Source organism: Onychomys torridus, chromosome 13, assembly GCF_903995425.1.
Source record: "Onychomys torridus chromosome 13, mOncTor1.1, whole genome shotgun sequence".
Lineage (NCBI taxonomy): Eukaryota > Metazoa > Chordata > Mammalia > Rodentia > Cricetidae > Onychomys > Onychomys torridus.
This window is the reverse complement of record NC_050455.1, coordinates 43,339,278-43,364,385: the sequence shown is the minus strand read 5'-3', so window position 1 is coordinate 43,364,385 and position 25,108 is coordinate 43,339,278. Positions and strand designations below refer to the sequence as shown.

Below are 25,108 nucleotides of genomic sequence, written 5' to 3'. Positions count from 1 at the left end.
GTTTCTGATGGGGCCAAAGTGCAGTCAATAATTTATACAGAAATTTGTGCTTAGATTCGAAAGGAAAGCAGGTTTTGACTTGAATCCCTTCCTCTGTCTGCTGACATGAGAAAGAACTTCAAGTCTTCCTGCCAACAGCGTTGTTGGGTGTGTTTGGTAACACTTAAGACAACTACGAATTAAAAAGGAGACCTTGAAAAGTCATTGTGGTGTGTTTAGCTAGCAGTCAGCAATAAGGTCTGATTTTGACCCATCAGTGGAATGGGTAAAGGAAGAGTCAGCAATTTTACAGATATTATAAACCAGACACCCTCTAGAATGTAATGACCATGGCAGTTAAAATTAGAAGGACTTTGAAGTAGTTCTGAGTGAACCTGGGCAAAGTCCTCATGGTACAGGTTCTGAAGGTTCAGGGTACTGGCAACACAGAGAAAAGTCAGGCAATACAAAGCATGGGTACAGAGCCTTGTACCAGAAGGGAACTAGACTTTAGCTCGATGCCTGAATGTCCTGTCTGGTTTGCAGAGAAGCAGAACCTGGAGTTAGCCTCGATGGTTGTGTATGGCCACACATATGCATGGTGCATCTCAATGTCCATACAAGAGTGTATTCGTACAGCCCCTAGAAATTGACGGTAAGGCAATGACTCGGAGCAGGGCTGGTCAATCAGTAACCAGTTAAGTTCTGTTCTCCTCCAGCAAAATGACAGTTTGCTCCAGTAAGTGCTAACAAAGGCCCCTTTACCTCCAGCCCTGCACTGGGAGAGCACAGTTAGTCACACTTCATTAGTTTTGTTTACAGAAAAGAGCTGGTCTCTAAGCAGGCTATTGAAATCCTTGTAACTCCATAGGGCCTTTAAAAACAAAACAAAACAAAACAAAACAAAAAAACTTCCCTCCCTGAAAGATAAGAACTTTGGAATGTGGGGTGGGGGAGGGTGCGAAGGGACCTCAGACCATTATCGAGAAAACTGGTTTGTTCAGATGGGAATTGGAAAGATGAGTTGGCATTCAAGGTGCTGCTGGCTCAGAAACAGGGGCTGCACCCTCAAAACCAGGTCCTGGGGTCTCTTTGTTGCCTCTCACTGAACTGGGAATTTGGCCTTGCTGTAACCTCGAAAAAATGAGGTGCTCCTGAGACCTTGAAATGAGCTGTTCCTTACCTTAATAATAGTTCAGAGGAGTGGCTTCTGGGATTTCAGGTTGTAGTTGAGAGTTAGACTAGGAAACATTTGCTTTAAACAATGGCTGTGTTTGTGAGGAGAGATAAGTTCCTATTGCTTAAGATTAGCAGTGTGTATATAGAAGCAATAAAAGGCTCTCAAGGTTGGAATTTGCAGCCCTTAAGATTCTGAAACATAGATAAGTCACATCCGTGGCCTGTTAGGAGAATGTAGGCTAGTAGGTACAGAAGCCTGGCTCTAAAGTTGCTTCACCTGGAAGGAATGCAGGAAGACTTACCTTCTTAGCGGGAAACTCTTCTATTTTATTATCATCTCCCGTTCTTCAGCTGTGGACTGAGTTAAGGGAGAGTATAAAAGATACGGTGGTCACGTGACAGTGATTTGCCGAGTCTGTTAACAAAGTATGAAACTGGGGCTCAGTGAAGTATAGGTGAGCTCCAGAGGGGACTGAGAATGGGCAGGGGCTGTCTGTATTTCTGCATTTGTTGGGGGGTGGGGGCGAGGTACTCCTGGTTAGCATTCTTTCTTCCTGCCCAGGTTTCAGAGTTCACTGCACATCACCCTAGGGGCACACACCTTCAGCTTCTGGGACTACTTCCTGAATCTGAGCCATAGTGTGTGACTCCATTACCAGAGTGACCCACTCTCATGCTGCCTGTGGGATATGGCCACTGCAGCAGGGAACAGGAATGGGCAAAACCCTCCATCATGCTGCATTCCTTCAAGAGGATGCTGAGTCCAGTTTTTCTGATATATACTGTCCTTTGCTCCCAATCTAGATTGGCCAAGATGGTGGCTTTTTCTGCTGTGGACCAGTTACCTCTTTGTATGCCTTATGCTTGCAGAATCTCTCTCTCTCTCTCTCTCTCTCTCACTCACACACACACACACACACACACACACACACACACACACACACACACACACCGCCGTTCAAAGCGGCAGTTCCCAGTTTGAGCTGTTGCTGTAAATTGCTATTTTAAATTTTGGCAAGTGGAAATAATAGCTGAGTGATCGTCTCCAGCAAATGTTGTTGGCCTTTGTAAAGAATGGCTCCTTCGGAGGTTTTATGATTTACAGAGGACACAGCTGGTGGGCAGCAGAGCTGTAGGAATCTCTGCTCTCCTGGGCCTGGTGAGCTACAGATGAAAAGGACCCAGGGCTGGCACAAAAGCAAATAAGAGCACTGACTTTAAATAAAGCAGCCTCATTTATAGGAAGCCTAGCTCTTCAGTCCCAGCGAGATATACGGATCAGTAGCAGCCTTTTGATGTGGAGCATAATTGTCAATTGGTTCCCACTGTTTCCTTATAACTCAGGACCGTGGCTGGTAAAAATTTTCTTTCAAATACAGTCCCATAATGTAGAATTGTGGCACACATACTTTGACAAGCCATTCAATAACATTTAAACCCAAAAGTCTGCAAAACCAGAACCTAACGTGGTCCTGATTTAGGAGAGAGGATGGGTGTCTAAGAGACCACCTCTTTCTCCCTTTTTCCTTACCCCCCCCCCCAGACCATGAGGTTTTCATTCTACCCTCTCACTTCCTGTGTTCATTCCTGTGTCCAGCTGTCTTCCCTTACAGCCTCCCCTCCCCGTGCCTGATCCAGAAAAATGGGAAAGTTGTCTGACCCAAGACTCCATCCATACTCATAGCATTGCGCACTCTCCTGTTTCGAGGGCTGAGGACTCTCCTTTAATGGGGAAGGACCTGGAGGGGGCCTTTTTGCCTTGAGTCGCCATTGGTGGTTTGCTTTGCCTGTTTGCCAGCCGAAGCCAGCCGGGACAGCCTGGAGAGCTAGGGTAAAGAGGAGCTGTTGATGCTAAGGGGGTCAGATGAAGTGTGGAGAGCTATGGGAGCAGTGACTGGATAGGCTGCATCCTCAGACTTCCGGTGGTTGTGACAGTAATAGAGGGGAGCTCTGTACTGCTCACTCTGGGAGCCCTGGCCATGTGCTGGATGCCCAGGGCCACTTGTATAGCCGTGTCCTGAAATAACACTCTTAAGAAAGGAACGGTTCTTAGGAGGTAACAGTACTAGAGCTCTTAGTAAACCTGATTCAACAAACATTTATAAAATGCCTTTCCCACACCCTTCAATGCCTTTATTTAAAGGGAGAAAAATATCTCCTAAGGAACTAGTTAAAGTCTGTGGGGGCAGGGGGAGGAGGGAGGGTGGATTCCTGCTTTCCTGGTGGGGGAGGGAGGAGGAGGTGAGAAGTCACTCTCCTTCTCTAATGACACTTCAAAGGCAAGGCTTCATTGGAAGTCATCATTGCAACTCAGATTTCACGGAAACCAAGGGGTGCAGAATCAGGCATGGGAAGTCAGAGTGGCATCAGGCTCCATGATGTCAAGCCTCCAGGGAAGCAGTTGCTTACCAGAAAGCTCACTCAAAAGTCAGAAGTGGAGGCTCTTTGCACAAATACACAGAGACACACTGGATGCATGGAATGGCATTTGCTTGTTCTGTTTTTTTGTGTTTCATTGACTCTACATTTTTGTCTCCGGAGATCCCCTCCACCCCCATGTCCCCTGTGCCTCTTTGTCCTTTCCTTCCTACTGGGTGTTGACTGAGCCTTGGTGGGCTGTGGCCTGCAGGGCTTGGCACCGTGCCCACTGAAGTGTCTCTGGCTTGCTGCCCTGTAGAAGTGACCTCAAGAGATGCCCTCCTTCCTGTTCCTGCACTGGCATCTCAGACCTGTTTTCCAGATTGTCCCCAAGTAGGGACTCTGGACAGTTTAGCAGAAACTGTTAGAGGAACCTGCTAGCAATAAGGGTACGTGTGGTGATGTGAATGTTGCTGTTGGTACTGCTTTAGATTAGCTATGTCTGCTTACTGTAAAAGCAAATGCTTTTGCTACTGATCATGCTTGAAACTGCTTTTTAAAGCTCTCCATGTGACATTTTCTTTCATGATGCTTTCCATTGTATTTGAGGCATATTAGAAAACCCATGGCATTTTGTAAGTAGGAAACTTGCTTGCACAAACATAGGTCCTCCTGGCCACTGAAAAGAAGTAAAGCATCTCTTTCTGCAATCAACAGGAATTGATCTGTAACGACCTGTTATGAAATGATTTTGTTTTCAGACACTGTCTTGTGTCCTAGGCTGGCCTTGTACTCTTGATTCTCCTGCTGCTATCTCCTGGGTACTGGGATTGCAGTCACGTGCCACCCTTGGCATGCTGTTTCTGAGAAGGTGTGATCTTAGGTTGTTGTGATATTCATTCATGCTTCTCCACACGGGTGGTTTTCTGTCTCTTTCTTCATGTGCCGTACATACAGCACATGCGCAGGGCAGCCTTTCAGTGTTTCTGGGGAGGCCGGACAAAAGCCTCATGGCTGTTCCCTGTGCTTCACCAGTAGACTTCCTAACAGGCTGTTGTATTGCAGAGACCTGAGAGAGGATACCGTTACCAGGGAAGCGAGGAAAAGAAAACCAGCCAGGGCTTTCTTTAGCTGACCAGCCAGCTGGATATTGACCACCTGTCTTCACGGGAAAGAAATAGATGGCAGTGAATAAGCGCGAGTCAAGTTTTCCAAGAAGCGCAATGATTTTCCCAGATCAATACAGCTCATCAGGCCTCAGAACAAAGGCTGCTGGGAGGTGACAGGGATGGAAGTGCTTCTGTGTTCTTTTGTGTATTAAACCATAAGGCCCACAGGGAAACAAGGTGTGTGTGTGTGTGTGTGTGTGTGTGTGTGTGTGTGTGTGTGTGTGTGTGCCTGCCCGTGTGTGCAGTCTTAAAGACTTATTAGGTATATTTGCAGAAGGGAAATCCAAAGTAAAACAAAAAAGAACTACACAGACTGAATATAGATGCTCAAATATTTGGGGGGGGGGGGGAAAGGCAGAGGGTGCTACTTCATCTTTTAAAAAGTAGATCAGAGCAAGGCCCAGTCTTTGCTTTTTGGTATTGACTGGGTTGTTGTTGTTGTTGTTGTTGTTGTTACATATGGTGGTGTTTAGAGGAAGGAGCTCAAACAAATGTCTGGATAGCCACATTAACCCCTGGCAAACAGCCCTAATGACTCTGCCATGAATGAACCCTGCTTCTAATGCCCTAGAAATAGCACCAAAACGGAATGCTGGATTGTCATATAGAGCTTATAATTAACAAAGGGACAATGATGCCAACATATTCCAGCCACCAACAGAGATCCATGGAGACCAGCAAACGCTAGCCCTTCTGTCATTTCATCGTTAAGCTCCTTCTGCTTTCACAAGGTAGTACATTAACGCCAGACCAGCGTGTCTCTGGGGTTTACGACTGGGGTGGCAGCACACTAGGGCATAAAGTATTTCATTATACTTCCTTTTGTCGGCCCTACCCTATCTCGCAAGCACCATTGCCATACATTATTTGTTCAGATAAAGCCCAATGTTCAGGGTGACTAATCGCAGAACTGTGTTCCAGATGGTTTGATTACAGGATGTGGTTAAAGTGACTCTTCAAACATTCAGCCCAGCAGCAGGGCTCCCTTTAAAAAAAACAAAACAAAACAAAACAAAACTCTGCTTCATGGTCATGTGACAACATTGACTTTTCTTGCCCTGGTACACCATACATCCTTGGTGTAGACAATAGGAAAGCCATTTTGCTCTTTGGCTGGCAGTTTTTTTATGGACAAACTTCGTTGTAAATTTAAAAATTTCTCAAATAATTATAAACTTTGTCTTCTGAGAGAGAATCCAGTTGAAGGTAAAGCGGTCTGAAGCCAGACCCTTGAATAAAGACACTAGATCAGCCTCAGCTTTGGAAAGAGCACCAGGATGGTACTCCAAAGAATAGGGAACTGTTTGGTGAGGAATTCCACACAAAGGAATGCTGATAAACCCTACCCCATGCAGAAGTCACCATGGGACAACTAGGGTAACGAGGTATCTGAAATAGTGGCATTTCTATTATCATTGGTGTTTCTCTAGAAAGAAACAATAAAGGAAAGAAAGTGTAACATAGGGGAGGGATTATAGCAGAAATGGGTTACAGTTTGGTCTTATTAGAATGAGGTTTGTGTTTTCTGCCCCAGTGCACACCAAGTCCATCCAGATGTGGCAGTCTGAAGAGTTCAGAAAAACCATATGATTCCAAATTCGGCACTTGCAATGCTTGGCAAAGCTCTTGGTCCCAAGGATGAGGCTCTTTTAAGACTCAGACAGTCTTTAAACTGTAATATAAACAGATTTATGCAGAGCCACTGGGAATCAGCATTTGCCCAGTTCTTGAGGAAGCAGCTTCACAAATACAAGAAATAGTAACTTATAAGCCACATGTATAGTCTCTTTGGGGGTAGAGTCTCTCTACAGAGGAAGTCTATCATCTATAAGCTAGTAGGAGATCACACTTAGTGAAAAAAAAAAAATATGGTAACTGTGAGACCTCCAGAAAAGGCGAGGGCTCTGAGTTGAGAGTTGTGTAGGTTCCAACGTGGTAAGTGAACTTGTACTTGACTTGAGGTGCAGTGCCTCTCGGGACTGTGTATGCAGACACTGTACCAAACACAAGGGACTGATGGAAAAGACCAGCTCAACTTGCACATGATTGGAGGGAATGTTAAAGGAACATCCTGTCAGGATAGGATGCACATCCTCAGCCATGTTCAAACATGGCACTCATTTCTCCCCTTTGGACTGAGCATTCCTAGTGAGCAGAAAGCTGCCTGTGACTCAAGGTCCCACATGAGGAAAACTTTGCCTCCTTGAGCTTGTAGCTTTTTGTTTGTTTGTTTTTGTTTTTGTTTTTCGAGACAGGGTTTCTCTGTGTAGCTTTGTGCCTTTCCTGGAACTCACTGGGTAGCCCAGGCTAGCCTCGAACTCACAGAGATCCGTCTGCCTCTGTTTCCCAAGTGCTGGGATTAAAGGCATGCGCCACCACCGCCCGGCAAGCTCATAGCTTTTAAGGCCACTTTCAACTTTTCTATTCCAGCCAACAGAAAGGAGAACAGACTAGAAGAATGTGTCCTAGCAGTTCATACAGGCTGTGCCCTTTTATAGAATGTAGAATGTAATCTCAATGACAGAGAGGGAGGCAGAGAGAATCCACCTATCAACTAGAAAAAGAGGGAATTCCTCAGATGCTGGTGAACACCATCACGGGGGAAACTGTTTTGAGTCCGGTCAGTGACCCCAGAGAGAATGGATTTGGAGGGTAACATGATATGTGTCTGAGGACGGACAGGTGCTACCACAGGTTATTGTCCTGAGGATTTCTACCTAGGCGCTCAAGCCTTCTTTGGGGGAGTTAAAAGTGTGGTGTGAGGGCCAGCAAGATGGCTTAGTGGGTTAAGGAGCCTGCAGCCAAACCTGATGACTTGAGTTTGATCTTCCAGACCCACATGGGAGAGAACTGACTCTCAGAAGTCTTTCCCTGACCCCCAAATGTGTGTCATGGTGTGGAAGCACGTGAACATGCATGCGCAAACACACACACACACACACACACACACACAAACAAAGAAAATGCCATTAATGTTTGCTTTAGCGCGTGACATGAAGAACAGCTGAAGGAACTTGTTTGGGGCTGAAAGGACAAAAGAGGATGTAGGCTGGAGGAGAAACAGTGACAATTTGGTATTGCTCTGCCAGGAAACAAGGCGTTTGGGTGGAGGATGGGGGGAGAATGGGAGGATGATTCTTCAGGGTTTCAGAAGGCGGAAACATGAACCAGGCACTCATAGACAGATTTTATAACAAGATGCCTGGATAGTAGCCAGGTAGCCCTTGAGTGGGTCCTGCTAGAGTCCTCTGCTTGTAATAAGACTAGAAGAAAAGGGGACACATGTTTGTGCATGTGTTCATGCTCACGTGCTCTCTCTCATGTGCTTGTGCATGCACACGCACCCCCCACACACACACACATGTTGAGGTATTGTGCCAGCATTTGGCATCTTTATCTCATCTTTTAGCTATTATATTTTTGAGACTCTTGCCCATCCTTGTCCTCTTTAACGTAGTTAACACGTAGATTTTTAGACTTGCCTTTGTATCATCATTTCTAAGTTTCCACATTACTAACCCAGATTTCTAGCATGAATGTGTCTGGTTGCCTCTTGGTCAGGTACCATCACTGATCTAGTGATATGGGGTCAGGTTTAGGAGCAGGGCGTGAGGACAGAGCAGGAACCAAGAGCAGCACATCCAGTCTCTCATCTAATGTGAGACTGGTCTAGTGTAACAAAGAGCCCACTCTGTAAGTACTGGTAATATGCAAATTCTACTTCCAGATTGTGATTCATGTCTTTCCTGGTGGTAAGACTGTAGACCCTTTACGTAAAAAACTGAATTTCCAACAAAGTATGATTCAGTGGCGCCAAATAGGTGCATAGCCAATGCTTGAGTAGGAAATCATGCATGATTCTTTATGAAGCGTGTGTGTGTGTGTGTGTGTGTGTGTGTGTGTGTGTGTGTGTGTGTGTATTCCAATATCAGGGTGAAGTGTCAGCAATATGAAGAAGAAAATCATGTGGGTGAGCTTCCCAGTCCTTCCATGTAAATATTTTCTATTTGCTTAGGATTGACAGTAATAGACCTCAGGTATTTCTCAACTAGCCTTGTTGGAAAGGGAAGGGAGTAAGCCCAGTGAGATCCTTGTTCTTACGAACATCAAAAGGGCTTGCAGAGAGAGACCCAGCTCCTAACTCACAGGCGAGGGATCCAGGAGAATAAGTGTGCTTGAAGAGACAAATCTTCAGGGAACTAACGCATGTGTATGTCTAACTTATTTAGAGAGAAACATAACTTTAAGCCTGGGGTTATACAATTCAAATCTGTACTTTCTGAGGACTAACTTTCATCTGATTTACATCACTCACTATGCCTGTAGAAAGTTATGCGTTATATGGCCTTGGGGTACAAAACACTTGAAATTTATAATTTTATCAAAATAATTTAAAAATGATAGACTTGGTTTATCCCTTGAGACAGGGTCTCACTGTTTAGCCTTCAGCTATGTAGACCAGGCTGGCCTCCAGTTCACAGAGATTCACCTGCCTCTGCTTGAAATAAAGGCCTGTGCTGCCACTCCCAGCAATATCTACACTGCAGAGCTAAACTCCTACTTGACCCCTCACAGCAGCATGTTTTCTAAACATGGACCTCCTACAAAAAAATCGTACGTTGCAGTTCATGGAGGAAGATGCCTTAACCTCTCCTCCAAGGCAGAGCCTCAACTGAATGTCTATATTCCTTGTCCATTCTAAGCAGATTTAACTACTGTGGCCCTCAGAAGAGGCTTGCACAAGATAGACCACTGCAGGTCCACGAATCTAATTAGCACTGCTTGAGGAGACTGGTTAAAAAAAAAGAATTTAAAAAAACAAAAAAAAACAATAAAAACCTCCAAAAACAGCCTCCCTGGGAGTGGAGCATTTCTTTTGAGCATTTTAAATTCAGAGTGCTTCTAGAAAAATTAGGGTGACTTATTTAGGTTCCCTTAAGTTGAAAGTGGGCTTTTCTTTACAGAATTTTCCTCCTTCCAGTTCAGACAACAACGTGGCGTATGCGGCTTCTAAGCAGTAGCAGATGCGAACTGTTTTTTCTTGCGAAGTTGCAGTTCGGTCTTTGTGACCGTTTCAACCTGTGGCCCAAGATAACCACTGATTGATGGCTTGTGTTGAGTCCCTTCCTCCTTTTTGGCCCAGTTACCCTCGCCTGGCTTGAGGCGGTAGATTTGGCTGTGAGGGTACTGTGAGGGCTGGCCTGTTGGCTGTGTGCAGCCCTGCCTGTGGTGGGTATCGTGGGGCTTTGGGGGGTTGCTTCCAATTTCCAGAGCCTTGGTGGGGGCTCTGGCGAGGCTTCAGGTCTCCCGCGGCAGGGAGCATCCTTCCTCCTGCCCAGCCTTTCTCCTTGCTTTGTCGTCGTGTGCTCTGGCCTTCTGCATCGGGCCAGCCAATCAGACGCGAGCGTTCGCCGCAGGCCCTGGCCAATCGGCGGCCCGCGTTTGCTGGAAACGCGAAACCCTTAGGGGAGAAGCAGTAACAAAAGCCTTTCACTGCAGACAAATGTTAAGTGTCTGTGCAGACTTTTCCTGTTTTTAATTTTATTACTGCAAGAATGGAGGGTTTGTTGTTTCTTTCATGTTTCCTTTCAAGCAATTTTAATTATACATTTGTGCTACATCAGGGACTCTGGAACGCAGTGATTTCAGCCTATTGCCTCTGAAGCTAAAATGCAGTAACCTTCTGGCAATACAGATACATTCCTGCACTGTAAATATAGCTGACATGCTAAAGAATTTTAAGCAGCTGCAGGGGCCTCTGACACCACACACGGTGCCCCAGAGAGCAGATGATGAGAAAGCCATCTCAGTTTGCCCCTCTCCTCCACGCCCCACCCACCCCTCTTTCCTGAAGGGATGTGCTCGTAAAGAAGCCTTTCCGATTGTTCTGTCTTGTGCAATTTTTGACCGAATGCCTAATTACTATTGATTCTCATCACAATGGGATTTTTCATACTCCATGGTTAAAAACTACCCCGGGGTCAGGGGAGGGGGAGCCAAAGGAATCAAGCCTGATTTTAGGCAATGCTTGCAGTTCCTTTTAGCTTTCTTCCCCTCAGCTAGACTACTTCTACAATAGGAGGTGGAATTTATAGTGAGTAAATTCAGCTATTACGTAACTAATGGGGGGGGGGGACCATCTGGGAAACAAATTTAAAATCTCCTTTTGAGACTTTTGAGAGAAAAACCTCCTTTACCCAGTACTTCAGTCCCAACAGTTCAGATATTTTACCTGCTGTTTAAGGGCTCCCCCGTAAAAAAGAGTCTTGCTTTGTGAGCTTCTCAAGATGGTCGCTAGTGTAAGTGAGCAAGTCAGCCAGCAAAGACTTGGAGGAATGGGCTCTGTCTGGGGTGGAAGGGTAGGCACTAAAAGAAACAAAGGCTCACTTAAATGTTTCATTTATTTACCTTACTCTTGGGGATGTCTCAAAATCCAGCTTCTTTACTCATGTGCTTTAAGGACGTGATTTTGTTTTTTCTTTTTTAAAGAGACACTTGTCCTCCAGAGAAACAAGCAGGGTGTTACGTGTTGTTCCTCAGTGATATTTGGCATACTAAGCACACTTAAGTTTAGTAATTGACAGATGCAGTGCTGGATTAAAGTGTCTGCAGGGCGGCGGAGGAAAAGCAGGCTGGTTGGAGGGAACCACGTGTGTTGGTTTTGAGTGTTCTCTTCTAATCCTCTGTAGCAAATGCTTACCAAAAGTTGACTGACGATAACCCCAAGAGCAAATGTGTTGTGCACACTTATTTTCTTAAGAGAGCTATTTTAAGAGCCTCGGAGACAAGACAGAACAGTGAAACAGAGCCCTTTCTGAGGCTGATTGCTGTCTCCCACAGTTAACCTGGGGAGAGTCAAAAAGAAGGAATCACAGCTGCCCCAAGGCCCTGCCTTTTCCGCCGTGCCTATTTTTACATATCTGCAAATGATTTTTTTCTTAATAATAATAAAAAAAGTTACCATTGTTTTATAGTGTTGAATTGGAAAGCAGATTCCTTTCAGTCATCCTCTGGCGTAAGCACTGGTAACTCGGGCTTGGTTTACGTTGGCAGCCTGCCAAACGAAAGCAATTATGTGTAATAATAGAAAAATTAAGAGGTGAATGTTACTGTTTTACAGCAGGACATGGCAAAAACCACTTCCTTCTGTCAGCAATATCTTGATCACACCCTCGCACACGCTCACCCTTTTGCACCACATTCGTGAATGCGCATGCGCTCGAACGAACACACACACACACACACACACACACACACACACACACACACACACACACACACACATTTCCTGTGGGTTTTAACTTGAGGTCACTGAAACCAGAAAGGGGAAGGATGCAAACCACAGCTTTTGAAAGCCATGTGAGAATAGAACTCTGCTGGTAAAAATAATAACAATAAATGAAGTGGAAATAAAGTAATAGGTGTTAAATGTGCTCCCCTGTAACCCCGCCCCTCTCCCCTACAGGTGTCCTAGTGGTCAATGTCACGTGGAGGAACAAAACGTATGTGGGGACCCTACTAGACTGCACGAAGCACGACTGGGCCCCTCCTAGGTGGGTGCCTCTCCCCCCCTCCTTCCTCTGCTCTCCCCCCTTCCCGTGTCTGCAAAGAAACTACAGGAAGAAATGAATAATATAGAAAACTCTTCCTGTAATTAAAACCAGGCAAAGGAGAGATGAGCCAGTGACGTGCGGATGGCGGCTTTCTTTTCTATCTGAGCTCTGGTCATCTCAATCTACTCTCTCCTTTGTTTTCTTCTTCTCTTTTTCAAAATGGGAATTTGAACCGATTGAAAGCCCACTCTTTGATTCTCCGTGGGCAAATATAATCCATTCGGTAGCCTGATCTTGAGCCCATGTACCAGTGCAAAAAATAGAATGTCCTTCCCTTGGCTGCACCCCGCCCTCAAGCTGCCAAGGTGGCCTCTGCTCTTTGTGCTACCCGGGGTCCCTGGGATCTCACCTGGCTCCTTTGGAGATGCTCATTATGACACCCATTGCTTGCTTCCCTAGGTTTTGCGAATCACCGACGAGTGACCTGGAGATGCGAGGGGGCCGGGGCAGAGGGAAGAGAGCGAGGTCTGCCGCCGCCGCCCCCGGCTCCGAGGTCAGCTTCACAGAGTCCAGAGGGCTGCAGAGCAAGAACAGAGGGGGGGCCAATGGGAAAGGGAGGCGCGGCAGCCTCAACGCCAGTGGACGAAGGACACCCCCAAACTGTGCTGCAGAAGACGTCAAAGCCAGCCCTTGCGCTACCAACAAAAGGAAGAACAAGCCCCCGATGGAGCTGGATCTGAACTCCAGCTCTGAGGACAGTAAACCCGGGAAACGGGTCCGCACCAATTCCAGAAGCACCCCTACCACCCCTCAAGGGAAACCAGAGACTACATTTTTGGATCAGGGCTGCTCCTCTCCAGTGTTAATCGATTGCCCCCACCCAAACTGCAACAAAAAGTACAAGCACATAAACGGCCTGAGGTACCACCAGGCGCATGCACACTTAGACCCAGAAAACAAGCTAGAGTTCGAACCCGATAGTGAGGATAAGATCTCGGACTGCGAGGAAGCCTTGAGTAACGTGGCCCTCGAATGCGCTGAGGCAGGCACAGGCGTGTCAGCATATGACCAGGTGAAGGCGCCTGCATCCCCTGGGGCTGGGAACCCCCCTGGGACACCCAAGGGGAAGAGAGAGCTCGTGAGCAATGGCCCCGGTTCTATGATAGGTTCGAAAACTGGGAAGAATTCTGGTAAAAAGAAGGGCCTTCACAATGAACTGAACAACCTGCCGGTCATCTCCAACATGACAGCCACCTTAGACAGTTGTTCGGCCGCAGATGGCAGTTTAGCTGCCGAGATGCCCAAACTGGAAGCCGAAGGACTGATTGACAAAAAAGGTTTGGGGGATAAAGAAAAGGGCAAAAAAGCACACAATTGCAAAATGGACAAGAACCTCTCTAAACTGAAAAGTGCCCGGCCCATCGCCCCTGCCCCAGCCCCGACGCCCCCGCAACTGATTGCCATCCCGACTGCAGCCTTCACATCCACCACCACGGGGACCATCCCTGGACTGCCCTCCCTCACCACCACTGTAGTCCAGGCTACACCAAAGAGCCCTCCATTGAAACCTATTCAACCAAAGCCCACAATTATGGGGGAGCCCATCACCGTGAACCCCGCTCTGGTGTCACTCAAGGACAAAAAGAAAAAGGAGAAGCGAAAGCTGAAAGACAAAGACGGGAAAGAAGCTGCAGGTCCCAAAATGGATGCCAAACTGGGGAAGCTGGACGACCCCAAGGCGGCCGGCAAGGATTTGTCTGGGCATTTTTTAAAGGACCATCTCAGTAAGAGTGAAGGGCTGGCGAATGGATTGTCAGAGTCTCAGGAGAGCCGCATGGCCAGTATCAAAGCCGAGGCTGATAAGGTTTACACATTCACGGACAATGCGCCCAGCCCTTCCATTGGGAGTGCCTCGAGGATGGAATGCAACACCCTGGTGAACGGGCAGGCACCCATGGTCCCCCTGCATGTGTTGACACAGAACGGGGCTGAGAGTTCAGCGGCCAAGACCAGCAGCCCAGCCTACTCGGACATATCGGATGCTGCCGAGGATGGTGGTTCTGACAGCAGGTCAGAGGGCATGAGGTCAAAGGCCAGTTCCCCATCAGATATCATTTCTAATAAAGACGGTGTCGTGAAAGGGCATTCTTCAACTCCAGCACAATCATCTCAGCTGAAAGAGTCCCATTCTCCCTATTACCATGGCTACGAGCCTTACTATTCCCCAAGTTACATGCACCCTGGACCTGTTGGTGCCCCCATGGCTGGGAATGGCGGGAGCTCGCAGGGCATGAAGGTCAAGAAGGAGTCAGAGGAAGATGCAGAGAAGAAAGACAAGGCCGAGCAGTTAGATTCTAAGAAAGTGGACCACAATTCTCTCTCCCTGCAACCTCAACACCAGTCTGTCATCACACAAAGACACCCCGCCCTGGCTCAGTCACTTTATTACGGCCAGTATGCCTACGGGCTCTATATGGACCAGAAATCGCTGATGGCCACCAGCCCCGCCTACAGACAGCAGTATGAGAAGTACTATGAGGACCAGAGGCTGGCCGAGCAGAAACTGGCCCAGAGTGGGAGAGGGGACTGTGAAAGAAAGGCCGAACTCCCCATGAAAGAACTGGGCAAGGAAGACCCTAAACAGAAAAGCGTGCCATCAGCCACAATCTCAAAAGCTCCCTCTACTCCGGAGCCTAACAAAAACCATTCTAAACTAGGGCCATCAGTGCCTAATAAGCCTGAGGAGACAGGTAAATCACAGCTTCTCTCCAGTCACCAGCAGCAGCTTCAGGCCGACAGCTTCAAAGCTAAGCAGATGGAAAACCACCAGCTTATTAAGGAGGCTGTAGAAATGAAGTCTGTCATGGACTCTATGAAGCAGACAGGTGTAGACCCAACCTCGAGATTTAAACAAGTAAGATTGTGGAGTGTGGCCCCACCAGCCCAGGGAGCAGTCTGAGCTGTGCACATGTCTTGGGCTTGATCTTGCTAGACATCTTACATTGGGAGGAAACCATCATCAGGGGCTCTTCCTCTGCTGTTGAAAAATATCCTCAAAGATCCCTGGGAGTTCCTGCACGACTCTAAAATGTCCATTCCCCCCACTGTTTACCTGTCTTAGTGCGTGAAGGAACTCTGGGCATGTGCCCTGCGAGGGGGTTCCTAAGTTGGTAACTCCGATGAGGATTCTTGATTTCTTCATGAGCTCAAGGTGAAGGCATTTCACTAATGGGCCTCTGAAATCTCTGGAACTCTGAGATTTCATATCCTTCCTCTAAAGCACTCATTCTTTTTATATACCACATTTCTGTCAGTGTCTTCAAAGATTTTTAAACTAGGGTCACTGAGTTCCCACTTCCCATTCATCATTTAATAAAGTTTGTGCAGCAGGTATCTCTCACAAAGGGTCTCAGAGGCCAAGATTTTTGTTTTATGTTCGGTTTAGTACCCAAATTAGAACTCTTGGGCTGTGGGTTTTCAAGGGGTCCGGGGCTGCAGGTGGTAGGTCTCAGCAGGTCCTCCAGCCAGCCTAAGAACACGTGAAGTGCAGTCACCATGAAACCATATATGTGCAGTGCTGTTCCCGTGACTCACTGCTGCCCTGTGAGCATTAATTCTGGTATTCCCCAGCACCAACACCCCAACTTAACTCCCTGTGCTTGCCCCCTAGAGAGTCAGAACAAGAGCTCTTACTACTATGCACATTTCCGGCCAAAGTTGGGACCAAGGACCAACTTCAAATTCTCATTCAAGACTTGAACCCCGAGGGGGTTTACACCATGAGTGTGCAGAGTCGTCAAGGCCCTTTGGCTCTTCAGTTCCGTGCCCTCCTTAGCTCTAAATCAGGCTCTTGTTTCCCAGGGTTCTAGTAGAACAAGACAATTTGGGAGGGCTTATCATTGGGTTTGTCTTCTAATAAATAAATCATAATACGTGCCATTAATTTTATATTTTTGGCTTTAAGATGTTAGCATATTAATGAAAGTATATTAATGAAATCATAGCAAGCTTCAACTGTAGTCAATGAAGAAAATGTGTTAGGATACCACACGTTTTTTGTTTTTCCTCTGACTGATATTAATAACTGTAGTAATTACTTAAATTTTCTTTTATTATCTTGAGATACAGTTTTGTAATTCCCTTTAGCTGTGTGAGATAGTAAAAGGAAAATGAAAACTGAATTAAATATGTCTGGTATTTAAGGTCTGATATTATTTAAGGTCCCAACTCTTTAACCCAGCTGCCATGTGACCTTGATGTTGGCTGAACTTTAAAAGCATTTGGTTTAGCCTGTGGTACCAGGATTGATGATGAAGCCTACCTCAGGCATTATCACTTTATTGGAGTAGGAGGAGCAGCACGTGTTAACCCAGTAAGAAATCATAGTCAGCTGTGCTGTCGTGTAAATGAATGGGTTTGCTTTGTAAGCAACGAAATTTTAAGACCGATCTTTATTTTGAAATCAGGATCCAGATTCAAGGACATGGCATCATTATGTATACCAGCCCAAGTATCTAGATCAACAAAAGCCAGAAGAACTTGACAGAGAGAAGAAATTAAAAGAGGACAGTCCAAGAAAGACGCCTAACAAAGAGAGCAGTGTGGCCAGCCTTCCTGTGTCCTTAACAAACATCAAAGAAGAGCCCAAAGAGGCCAAGCGCCCTGATCCTCAGTCAGTGGAGGAGAGCAAGCTGAAGAATGACGATCGAAAAACTCCGGTGAACTGGAAGGACTCTCGGGGAACAAGAGTGGCTGTGTCCTCACCCATGAGTCAGCATCAATCGTACATACAGTACTTGCATGCTTATCCTTACCCACAGATGTATGACCCCAGCCACCCTGCATACCGGGCTGTCTCTCCTGTCTTAATGCACAGTTACCCTGGTACGTGTCATGGGTTCTAACTACATTGGAGGGAAGAGGCTGTGTGCAAATGATAGCTATTAACAACTGAAGATAAATTAGAAGCTTCGGGAATGACATTTGTTTTGCTTGTTTTTAATGCTACTTAAAGTCCCAAAGACGAAACTGATTTAATGTGAGATTTTTATATTTTGTAATGAAATGTCAAGAGTCCTCAGGCTCTAGCTTCCATAGTTCCTGATGGCTTACTGTAGACGTTTAGACTGACAGATACTTTATTGCCTGTGGAAATATTCTAAGCACTTACTGTCATAATCATTATAGTTACTGTTTCTTTCACTTAAGCGGACACATAAATGGATGAAGTAGCTGTAAGCTCAATTCTGTTTATATCCTCCGTTCATCAGGATGAATTAACCAGAGAAGAAGATCAGGGCATCTAGACACAGATAAACAATGATGTATCCCGTTCTTAATGTAACCCCTTATTTTAAGATGTCTGACTCATACCCAAAACTCACGTAATCCAGCTGATTTTTGTTTTTAAGATGTAGCCTGCAACACGATGTGACATTTCTTGTTTATCTGCAGGGGCCTATCTCTCTCCAGGATTTCATTATCCTGTTTATGGGAAGATGTCTGGGAGAGAAGAGGCAGAGAAAGTCAATACCAGCCCCAGCATCAACACAAAAACAGTCAGTGAAGCCAAAGCCCTGGACCTGCTCCAACATCACGCCAACCAATACCGCAGCAAGTCCCCTGCTGTAAGCCTCCTTTTGTTAGTAGTTAAAAGGCCATGTTTGGGGGGGACAGGGGGACAAGCAACAGAACTGTCTTGAAAGAGAAATGGTTTAGGAACCCAGCTGGGATTTCAGGATGCTCTTCTATTCCGATACACAAAGAATGGAATGTTGAAATATCAGATGTGGTCACACAGGAGGGAAAAATGTCATTGAAGCCTTTGTGGGAGTGGGGAGCCTTTCTGTTGCAAAAGGATGCTGTTCTTTGCTTACCCGGGAGGAGGTGTACAAGGGGGAAATTTAAATTTATAGTGACTTCTTGTGTAAAATGTTTGTTGTTAAAACATTAGGAAAGGAAGTACCAGAGGACTATTTTATACCATCCCTGTTAACAAAGTGGTTCAGAAGCTACTAACTGTTGACCTATTAGACCACTTGAGCTTTTGCAAAATGTTTTCTTAAGGATGGGGCTTGCAGCTCAGTGGTCGAGCACTTACTTACCTATCATGTGCCTGGGTGACATCCCTAGCCTGAACAACAAACAACAACAAAAATACAAAGTAAAAACAAACAAACAAATGCTTTTCTCAGAAACAACTTTCAAAAATCAATAGTTTTCTGTAAAACTTAAAAGACTTGCTTCCTGTTAAGACAGTAGCAAACGTAGCTTACATGACAATGACTGATGGGAAAAGAAAGCCAATCTAGACAGTCTGTCTAGCTCCTCATGTGTGTAAGTATGTACATAAATAAAGGTGACCAGACAGACGTCACCCATGTCCCCTGGGCTAGCCTAACCTCAGTAGACCTGAAGTTTCAGATCCTTCTGTGGACCTGGGTATTCACATGGTCCATACTCATAGTCAGAATTCTGCTCATGTGGAGCAACACTGAGGGTCCATGACACACAATGACAATTAGTTTTATTCAGTCATTAATTGGAGTCTTGTGCAAGCCTGAGTCACTTGGCTGGGGAACGAGGCTGCATCTGCTGCCTATTGGCCTTGATGCATTCTCCAGTCCTTGTCATTCCACAGAAGGAATACAAAACCTGTCTTTGTGAAAGAGGCTTCCCCAGCCAAATGACGACTGCTGGTCCTAAATACTATGCATAAAGAGACCAGAGAAAAGCGATGGTTCCTAGTTAGGAAAGCCAAGGGATGGAATGGTTAAAATAGTGTTTACAATTTGAACACAACCACTACACAGAAACTAAAAAAGGTGATCCATGCATGGTCCTGTTTTTGCAATTCCCCCTTTTGGTATCTACAGACTTTGTTCTGGTGAGAGGGCCTAGAGCAGGGTCTAAAGGGAGGAATGTGTCGGAGACGCAGTCCTTAGCCTGCTCTCATGTGCCAGAGCTGACATTTCTGATGCCTTCTCAGAAATGAAGAATCTGGAATGTGGGCGGGACAGGGGTTTCCTGTCCAGTCTGCCTGACCCGGAATGTGCAGGGGAATGGTTCCTGAGCCTCTCTGGAAGTACCAAATCTGGAGATACCCCATTCTCCTTTCTAAAACAATGACACAGTATTTGACTATAAACCTACCATCATCCTTGTATTTTCAGTTATTTACCGATTCCCTCCAAGTGTCTAATACAAGGAAAGCGCTACATTAGAGTTCTCTTACTGCACTGTTTAGGGAATAATGCTGACTAAACAAATCTTAATATTTTTAGTTTGCCAATTTCCTTCACTACATTTTTGATCCAAGCTAGCCAAATCACAGAAGTGGAGTTCATGAATACAGTCAGAAAGGAGAAGTATAAAATGATTAAATTTTGTGTGCTGTGTGAACAAGTAGTGTGTATTATTGTGTGAACTTGAATTTGGGTATGTATTTTTGTAGGAACACAATGGATACTTTTTTTTTGAGACAGGATTTCTCTGTGTAGCCTAACTGTCCTGGAATTCACTTTGTACATCATGCTGGCCTCGAACTCAGAGATGCACCTGCCTCTGCCTCCAGAGTTGTGGAGGTGTGTGCCACCATGCCCAACTATAATTTTTTTTTTAATTATCTTTTTTAAAAAAAATTATCAGATAAATTCCCTCCAGAAAATATAAATAAAAATATCATTAGAAAACTTAACCATTAAGAATGGTCTCAAAAACTCCTTTAAAAAAATTTATGTATAAAAATTGTTCCTGAAAGACACCAAGTGGATTCTAAAGAGCAGTTTTGAGAAGTTAATCTTGAGATTACTTTTAGGAAATATTTGCAGAAAACACTGGTGCCATTTAGCTTACTTTGGTTGGTTCTCTATTGCTAACTCAGTTCTATTAAAAACAAACACGTATCCTTTGAAGCTGTCTTCCACTGGTATAGGGCTTTAAGTCTGTAGCGACTCAATGACCTGAATGAAGTGTCAGGGTTGTAGGGGGAGAGGTGCTTCCGTGCTTCTGATGAGTCTCTATGTACAGGAATTAAAGGAGGGCGTTTCTCTTCTCAGCCTGTAGAAAAAGCTTCCACGGAGCGGGAACGAGAGGCAGAGCGGGACCGGGATCGCCACTCTCCCTTTGGCCAGCGGCACCTGCACACTCACCACCACACCCATGTTGGCATGGGCTACCCTCTCATCCCGGGTCAATATGACCCTTTCCAAGGTCAGCAGCTCATACTAACGCTAGCTGTGGGGACGATTCCTAACACTTATTTCTGAGTATTCGTAAGAGACACACCTCAGGCTGTTTATATTCTATTGAGACTTGAAGTGGCTACCGCTTCATAATTGTCGCTGAAAGATGTTATCTCGCCGACTGAGGGTGGCAAGCCAGTGTTGGGGCACCAAATAAAACAATAAAAAAAAAAATCAGATAGTTCCTTCGGGGACATTGTAGAGAAAACAGGGCCACGGTAGGTGGCTTTGGTGAAATCGGTTTCTTCTGATATCTCCAGTCCTTTTAAATTGCCCATTTCCCATACAAGCAACCAGCGTGACCAGGACTAACATTTCATTACCCAACTGAAGGGTGCTTCATGTCCCTTCACTGATGGGACTAACATGAAAGAGAGAGAGCACATTCATGATCCGTGAGGTGATCACATCTTACCTGCCCTATCTCTGTCACCTCATTAGGTGTCATCGCTGTCTCTATTTTGCCACAGTTCTGGAAGTTGTAGCGGGAGAGCCTGGCGAGGCCTTTCTTAGTAGTGTGGGGGAGGAGCTTCCTACTCTTTTTTCACAGGGCTTGCAGGGATGCAAGGCTCTTGATGTCTGTTCCTACAAGACCATTTAAGCCATCAGATCAGTATGTGGCCCTTAGGACCCCATTTTAATTACTTCCGTGTAAATATTGAGTCCAAATGCAATCAAACTGGGAATCTGGGCCTCAACATGGGATCTTTGCAGGACAGGGGGCAATTCAGTGATAGCAAAGGCCAAATACTTAGCAAGATGATATTGGAATATGGTTCCAAAATGCAGGGAGTGTAAAGGAATTGGGCTTCTTTATTCTACCTTGGGGTTGTTACTTGGGGTTAAAAGAAAGTGCATAGATAGATGATATGATAGATAGACTGACAGACTGACAGACAGATAGGTCGATCTCCCAAATCACCAAGTGTAAGGAGAACTCGGAAGGGAAATGAATTCTATAACACTACACAGATGGAGAGCCGTACATGTGAGCAGAATAAGTATCTCATCATTTTTGTATGTTGTTGTAATGTCTCAAATTGTCCTTGGGAAAAGAAAACATATCCAAATAAAAACAATAGAAGGAGAGAAAAATCGTCCTGTTTGCTTTGTTTACTGTGTTTTCCTCAGGATTTTGTTTTTCCTTGTGTAGCATTAGTCCAGGAAGGCCTGAGGCTAGCCTTGAACTTGGCTTTGGGAATTAGCGGCATGCTCTACCATGCCTATTTCCCCGGGGAGCATTTTCTAAGAAATTCAAATGTTCCTTTGTTTGCAGCTGGTCAGATCTCTGCTTCCTTCATCATATACATTAGGACTAGTTTTTTCTTAAGTTGCTTTAGACTCAGGAAAGTGCAGCTCTTTCTGAATTTGTTTGACTCACCCATGTACTTTATGGGATGCATCACGTTTAAGTCATTGGGGAAAGTGTAACAGTGACAGCAGTTGTTCTAAAAGTTTTCTAAGCAAACTAGCGTGTTGCTTCTGTAGTTCACTGGCCTCTGCTTCCTGTTGTTAGTTTGCACCTATTATTTGTCTTGAGTTTCTTATTCAGGAATACATGCAAAACCACTTAGCACCATGCAGAGCCAGTGGGATGGATGGCTACATCCTCTCAACAGCTATTAAGAAAATCACCAAGTATTCAGTAAAGGCACAGATATTGGCTACACTGAGTAGTTTGTAGTCTGCCCTAGCCACGTGAAACATTTCAAGTGAACGTTTAGGAAAGGACAAATCACCACTACTGGTTCTGTGCCTTGATCGCCCTTTTCCGACGTCATGGAAACCCTGTGCTTTCTTCCCACTAGGCTTGACTTCTGCCGCCCTTGTTGCCTCTCAGCAGGTTGCTGCCCAGGCATCTGCATCAGGAATGTTTCCTGCACAGAGAAGGTAAATATCCTCAACACCTGAAATTAATGTTCTGGCAAACATGTGCTAATACTTGCAAGAAAGAGGGGAGACGGGCTTTGAAAATGAAACACTTGATGCCTTGGGTTGATTTTATTGTCATGAATGAACATATTATGACAATATGCTTCACATGGGACTTAGGTTCCATGAGCCTCATTCTATATATGTGATGTACATCAGTAAGGAAATTACACTATTATTATTATTATTATTATCACTATTATTATTATTATTATTATTATTATTTTAAATCTTAAGATGAGAGTGACACCTTTAGGTTAAGGAAAGGTTATCCCTACAATTTTGCTAACAGTATTCATGGGGCTAGTGTTGTAGCTCAGTGTGTTAGTGCTTGACTAGCATGCCCAAAGTCCTAGGTTCTAGCCTCAGCATTATATGATAAAATACCAAGACACAAATCCTTTCATTTCATTGTACTTAAAAATAAAGTTGCAGCTGTGCGGTGGTGGCTCACGCCTTTAATCCCAGCACTCAGGAGGCAGAGCCAGGCAGATCTCTGTGAGTTCGAGGCCAGCCTGGGCTACCAAGTGAGTTCCAGGAAAGGCACAAAACTACACAGAGAAACCCTGTCTCGAAAAACCAAAAATAAATAAATAAATTAATTAATTAATTAATTAATTAAGTTGCAAATGGAGAAATGAGTTGTTATAATGCTGAAGGTGACATCCATTCCCCCCCCCCCCCCCCCGTGTTTTAAGTTACCCTACAAGTTCTCCTAAGATGGAAAAATAAATTTGAAAGAAGATTATCGATATAAATGAACACTCTCTCAAAATGTAGCTCACTACTTTGTGTTTCTTCGTTCCCCTGGGAGTTCCAGAAACGAAATAGAGCTAAATATACAGGAAGCCTTTCAGTCTTACTGTCTTTAGGTTTTCCTGTCTGATGTTGACAGAACTTGATGCTAAGGTGTGCTCTTCTTTTGCAGAGAATAACAGAATCGGAAGTGTCCGGTGCCATGTGACTGGATCACATGGGGAAGCGCTTTATATAGACATCAGTTCCATGGTGTTAATTTGAAATGCCTTAATGGCAGGCAAAAACCAGTCATTTCATTTTGTAAATTACAGATTTTATCACAGAGTAACAAATGTTGCTGTAATTAAACTTCTGTTTTATATATATATATACGTATACATATCTGTATATATACATATATATATATATACATATATATATATATATATATTCTTTACTTTTTTGTAACAGTAACCAGGCTCGCACCCGCAGGGTCTGCTGCCAAGTTGCAAACCACTCAGTAAAGGAACTACAAAAATGTGTTTGTCATGTTGAAAGTGTTAGCCACAGCAGGCTGCTTACATTCTTTTCCTTTTAAATTGTAAATAAATAATGTTCTGTATCAGTGTGCCTGAACCTTGCATCTCCTTCATCTCTCTCCCATAAAGCCCCTCAGAAAGGCAAACTGTGATGATAACACTTGGTACAATGTAGATGTCCAATTGGTGGCTCCTGTTCAAGAAGCATCAGTGTAAAATGTTCCCGTAGTCACTGTTTGTTTATTGTGGAAATAAATACTTTTGGAAGGCATGGGGTTGCCAGAACCACAAAAACTGTGTTGTATATATAATGTAAAAATTGAGATGGGGAAATAGTGAGCATCTGTGAATAATGAGGAGTCACTTTTTGATAATCTTGAATGGCAGATAACCCAATAGCCTGCATACCAGAGACATCTGTGATCGCTCTATTACTTGAATAGCCCTGCAGTCTTTTTTTTTTTTTTCTTTTCTTTTCTTTAATGTTTACAATTATCCAGTTTTAGAAGAGAAGGACTTTAACGCCATTGCCTGGTTACTTGTTTTATGCTGTAATCTAGTTTATTTTATGTAAAATGTATATTGAATGCTTTCCTTTTTTATACCTGCCTTAAATAATTTGGCAATCAGAATTAAAAAGGTTTTGTTTTGGTTTTTTTTTTTAAATAATGGTTTCTTGTGTGTCTGATGTTACTTCTCGTTGGTGGGAGCGAGTCTACCTTTCAGAGAAGATGCTCTTTATACTATGAATATGTAAGGAAACAGTACACAGACACCAATTCTTCATACATAATACACAAGTATAACAATCCAACACCATGTTTAATTCTATGAATATGTTCATACTTGCGGGGCATTTAGTCTAGACATGGACACATAGCACCCCAAATTGGTAGACACAGGTGGAATAGTATGCTAAATATGTAAATCTTTTTGTGTGTGTATGTGTTTGTTTGTTTTTGTTTTCTCTGTTTTTTGTTTGTTTGTTTGTTTGTTTTGGTTTTTCGAAGCAGGGTTTCTCTGTGCAGCTTTGCATCTTTCCTGATCTTGCTCTGTAGACCAGGCTGGCCTCGAACTCACAAAGATCCGCCTGCCTCTGCCTCCCAAGTGCTGGGATTAAAGGCGTGCGCCACCACCGCCTGGTTGTTTTTGTTTTGTGAGACAGAGTTTCTCTGCATAGCCTTGGCTGTCGTGGAACTCGCTCTGTAGACCAGGCTGGCTTCAAACTTACAGAGATCCATCTGCCTGCCCCTGCCTCCCGAGTAATGGGATTAAAAGGCATGTCCTGTCTCTGCCTCCTCCCAAATGCTCATGTTAAAGGCATGTACCACCATGCCCACCCTAAACATGTCAGTGTTATGACATGTGGACAGTAGAACATATAAGAAGTCAACCAGTTGTCACTGCAGTGACATACG

General features: G+C 44.7%; 1 protein-coding gene across 3 annotated transcripts in view; it reads left to right on the top strand.

Moving 5' to 3' along the window:
• The window catches only part of Znf608 (zinc finger protein 608), a 112,320-nt gene extending 87,961 nt beyond the window's left edge, over positions 1-24,359 (top strand). For all 3 annotated transcript variants that reach the window (XM_036204461.1, XM_036204459.1, XM_036204460.1), the window contains 7 exons: positions 12,151-12,238; positions 12,698-15,152; positions 16,705-17,122; positions 17,693-17,865; positions 20,296-20,449; positions 22,290-22,371; positions 23,342-24,359. In XM_036204461.1, coding sequence (XP_036060354.1) covers positions 12,729-15,152; positions 16,705-17,122; positions 17,693-17,865; positions 20,296-20,449; positions 22,290-22,371; positions 23,342-23,348 — 3,258 coding nt within the window. In that variant the 5' untranslated portion in view covers positions 12,151-12,238; positions 12,698-12,728 and the 3' untranslated portion in view covers positions 23,349-24,359. The remainder of the gene's footprint in view (positions 1-12,150; positions 12,239-12,697; positions 15,153-16,704; positions 17,123-17,692; positions 17,866-20,295; positions 20,450-22,289; positions 22,372-23,341) is intronic.
• Positions 24,360-25,108: the final 749 nt, after the last annotated feature.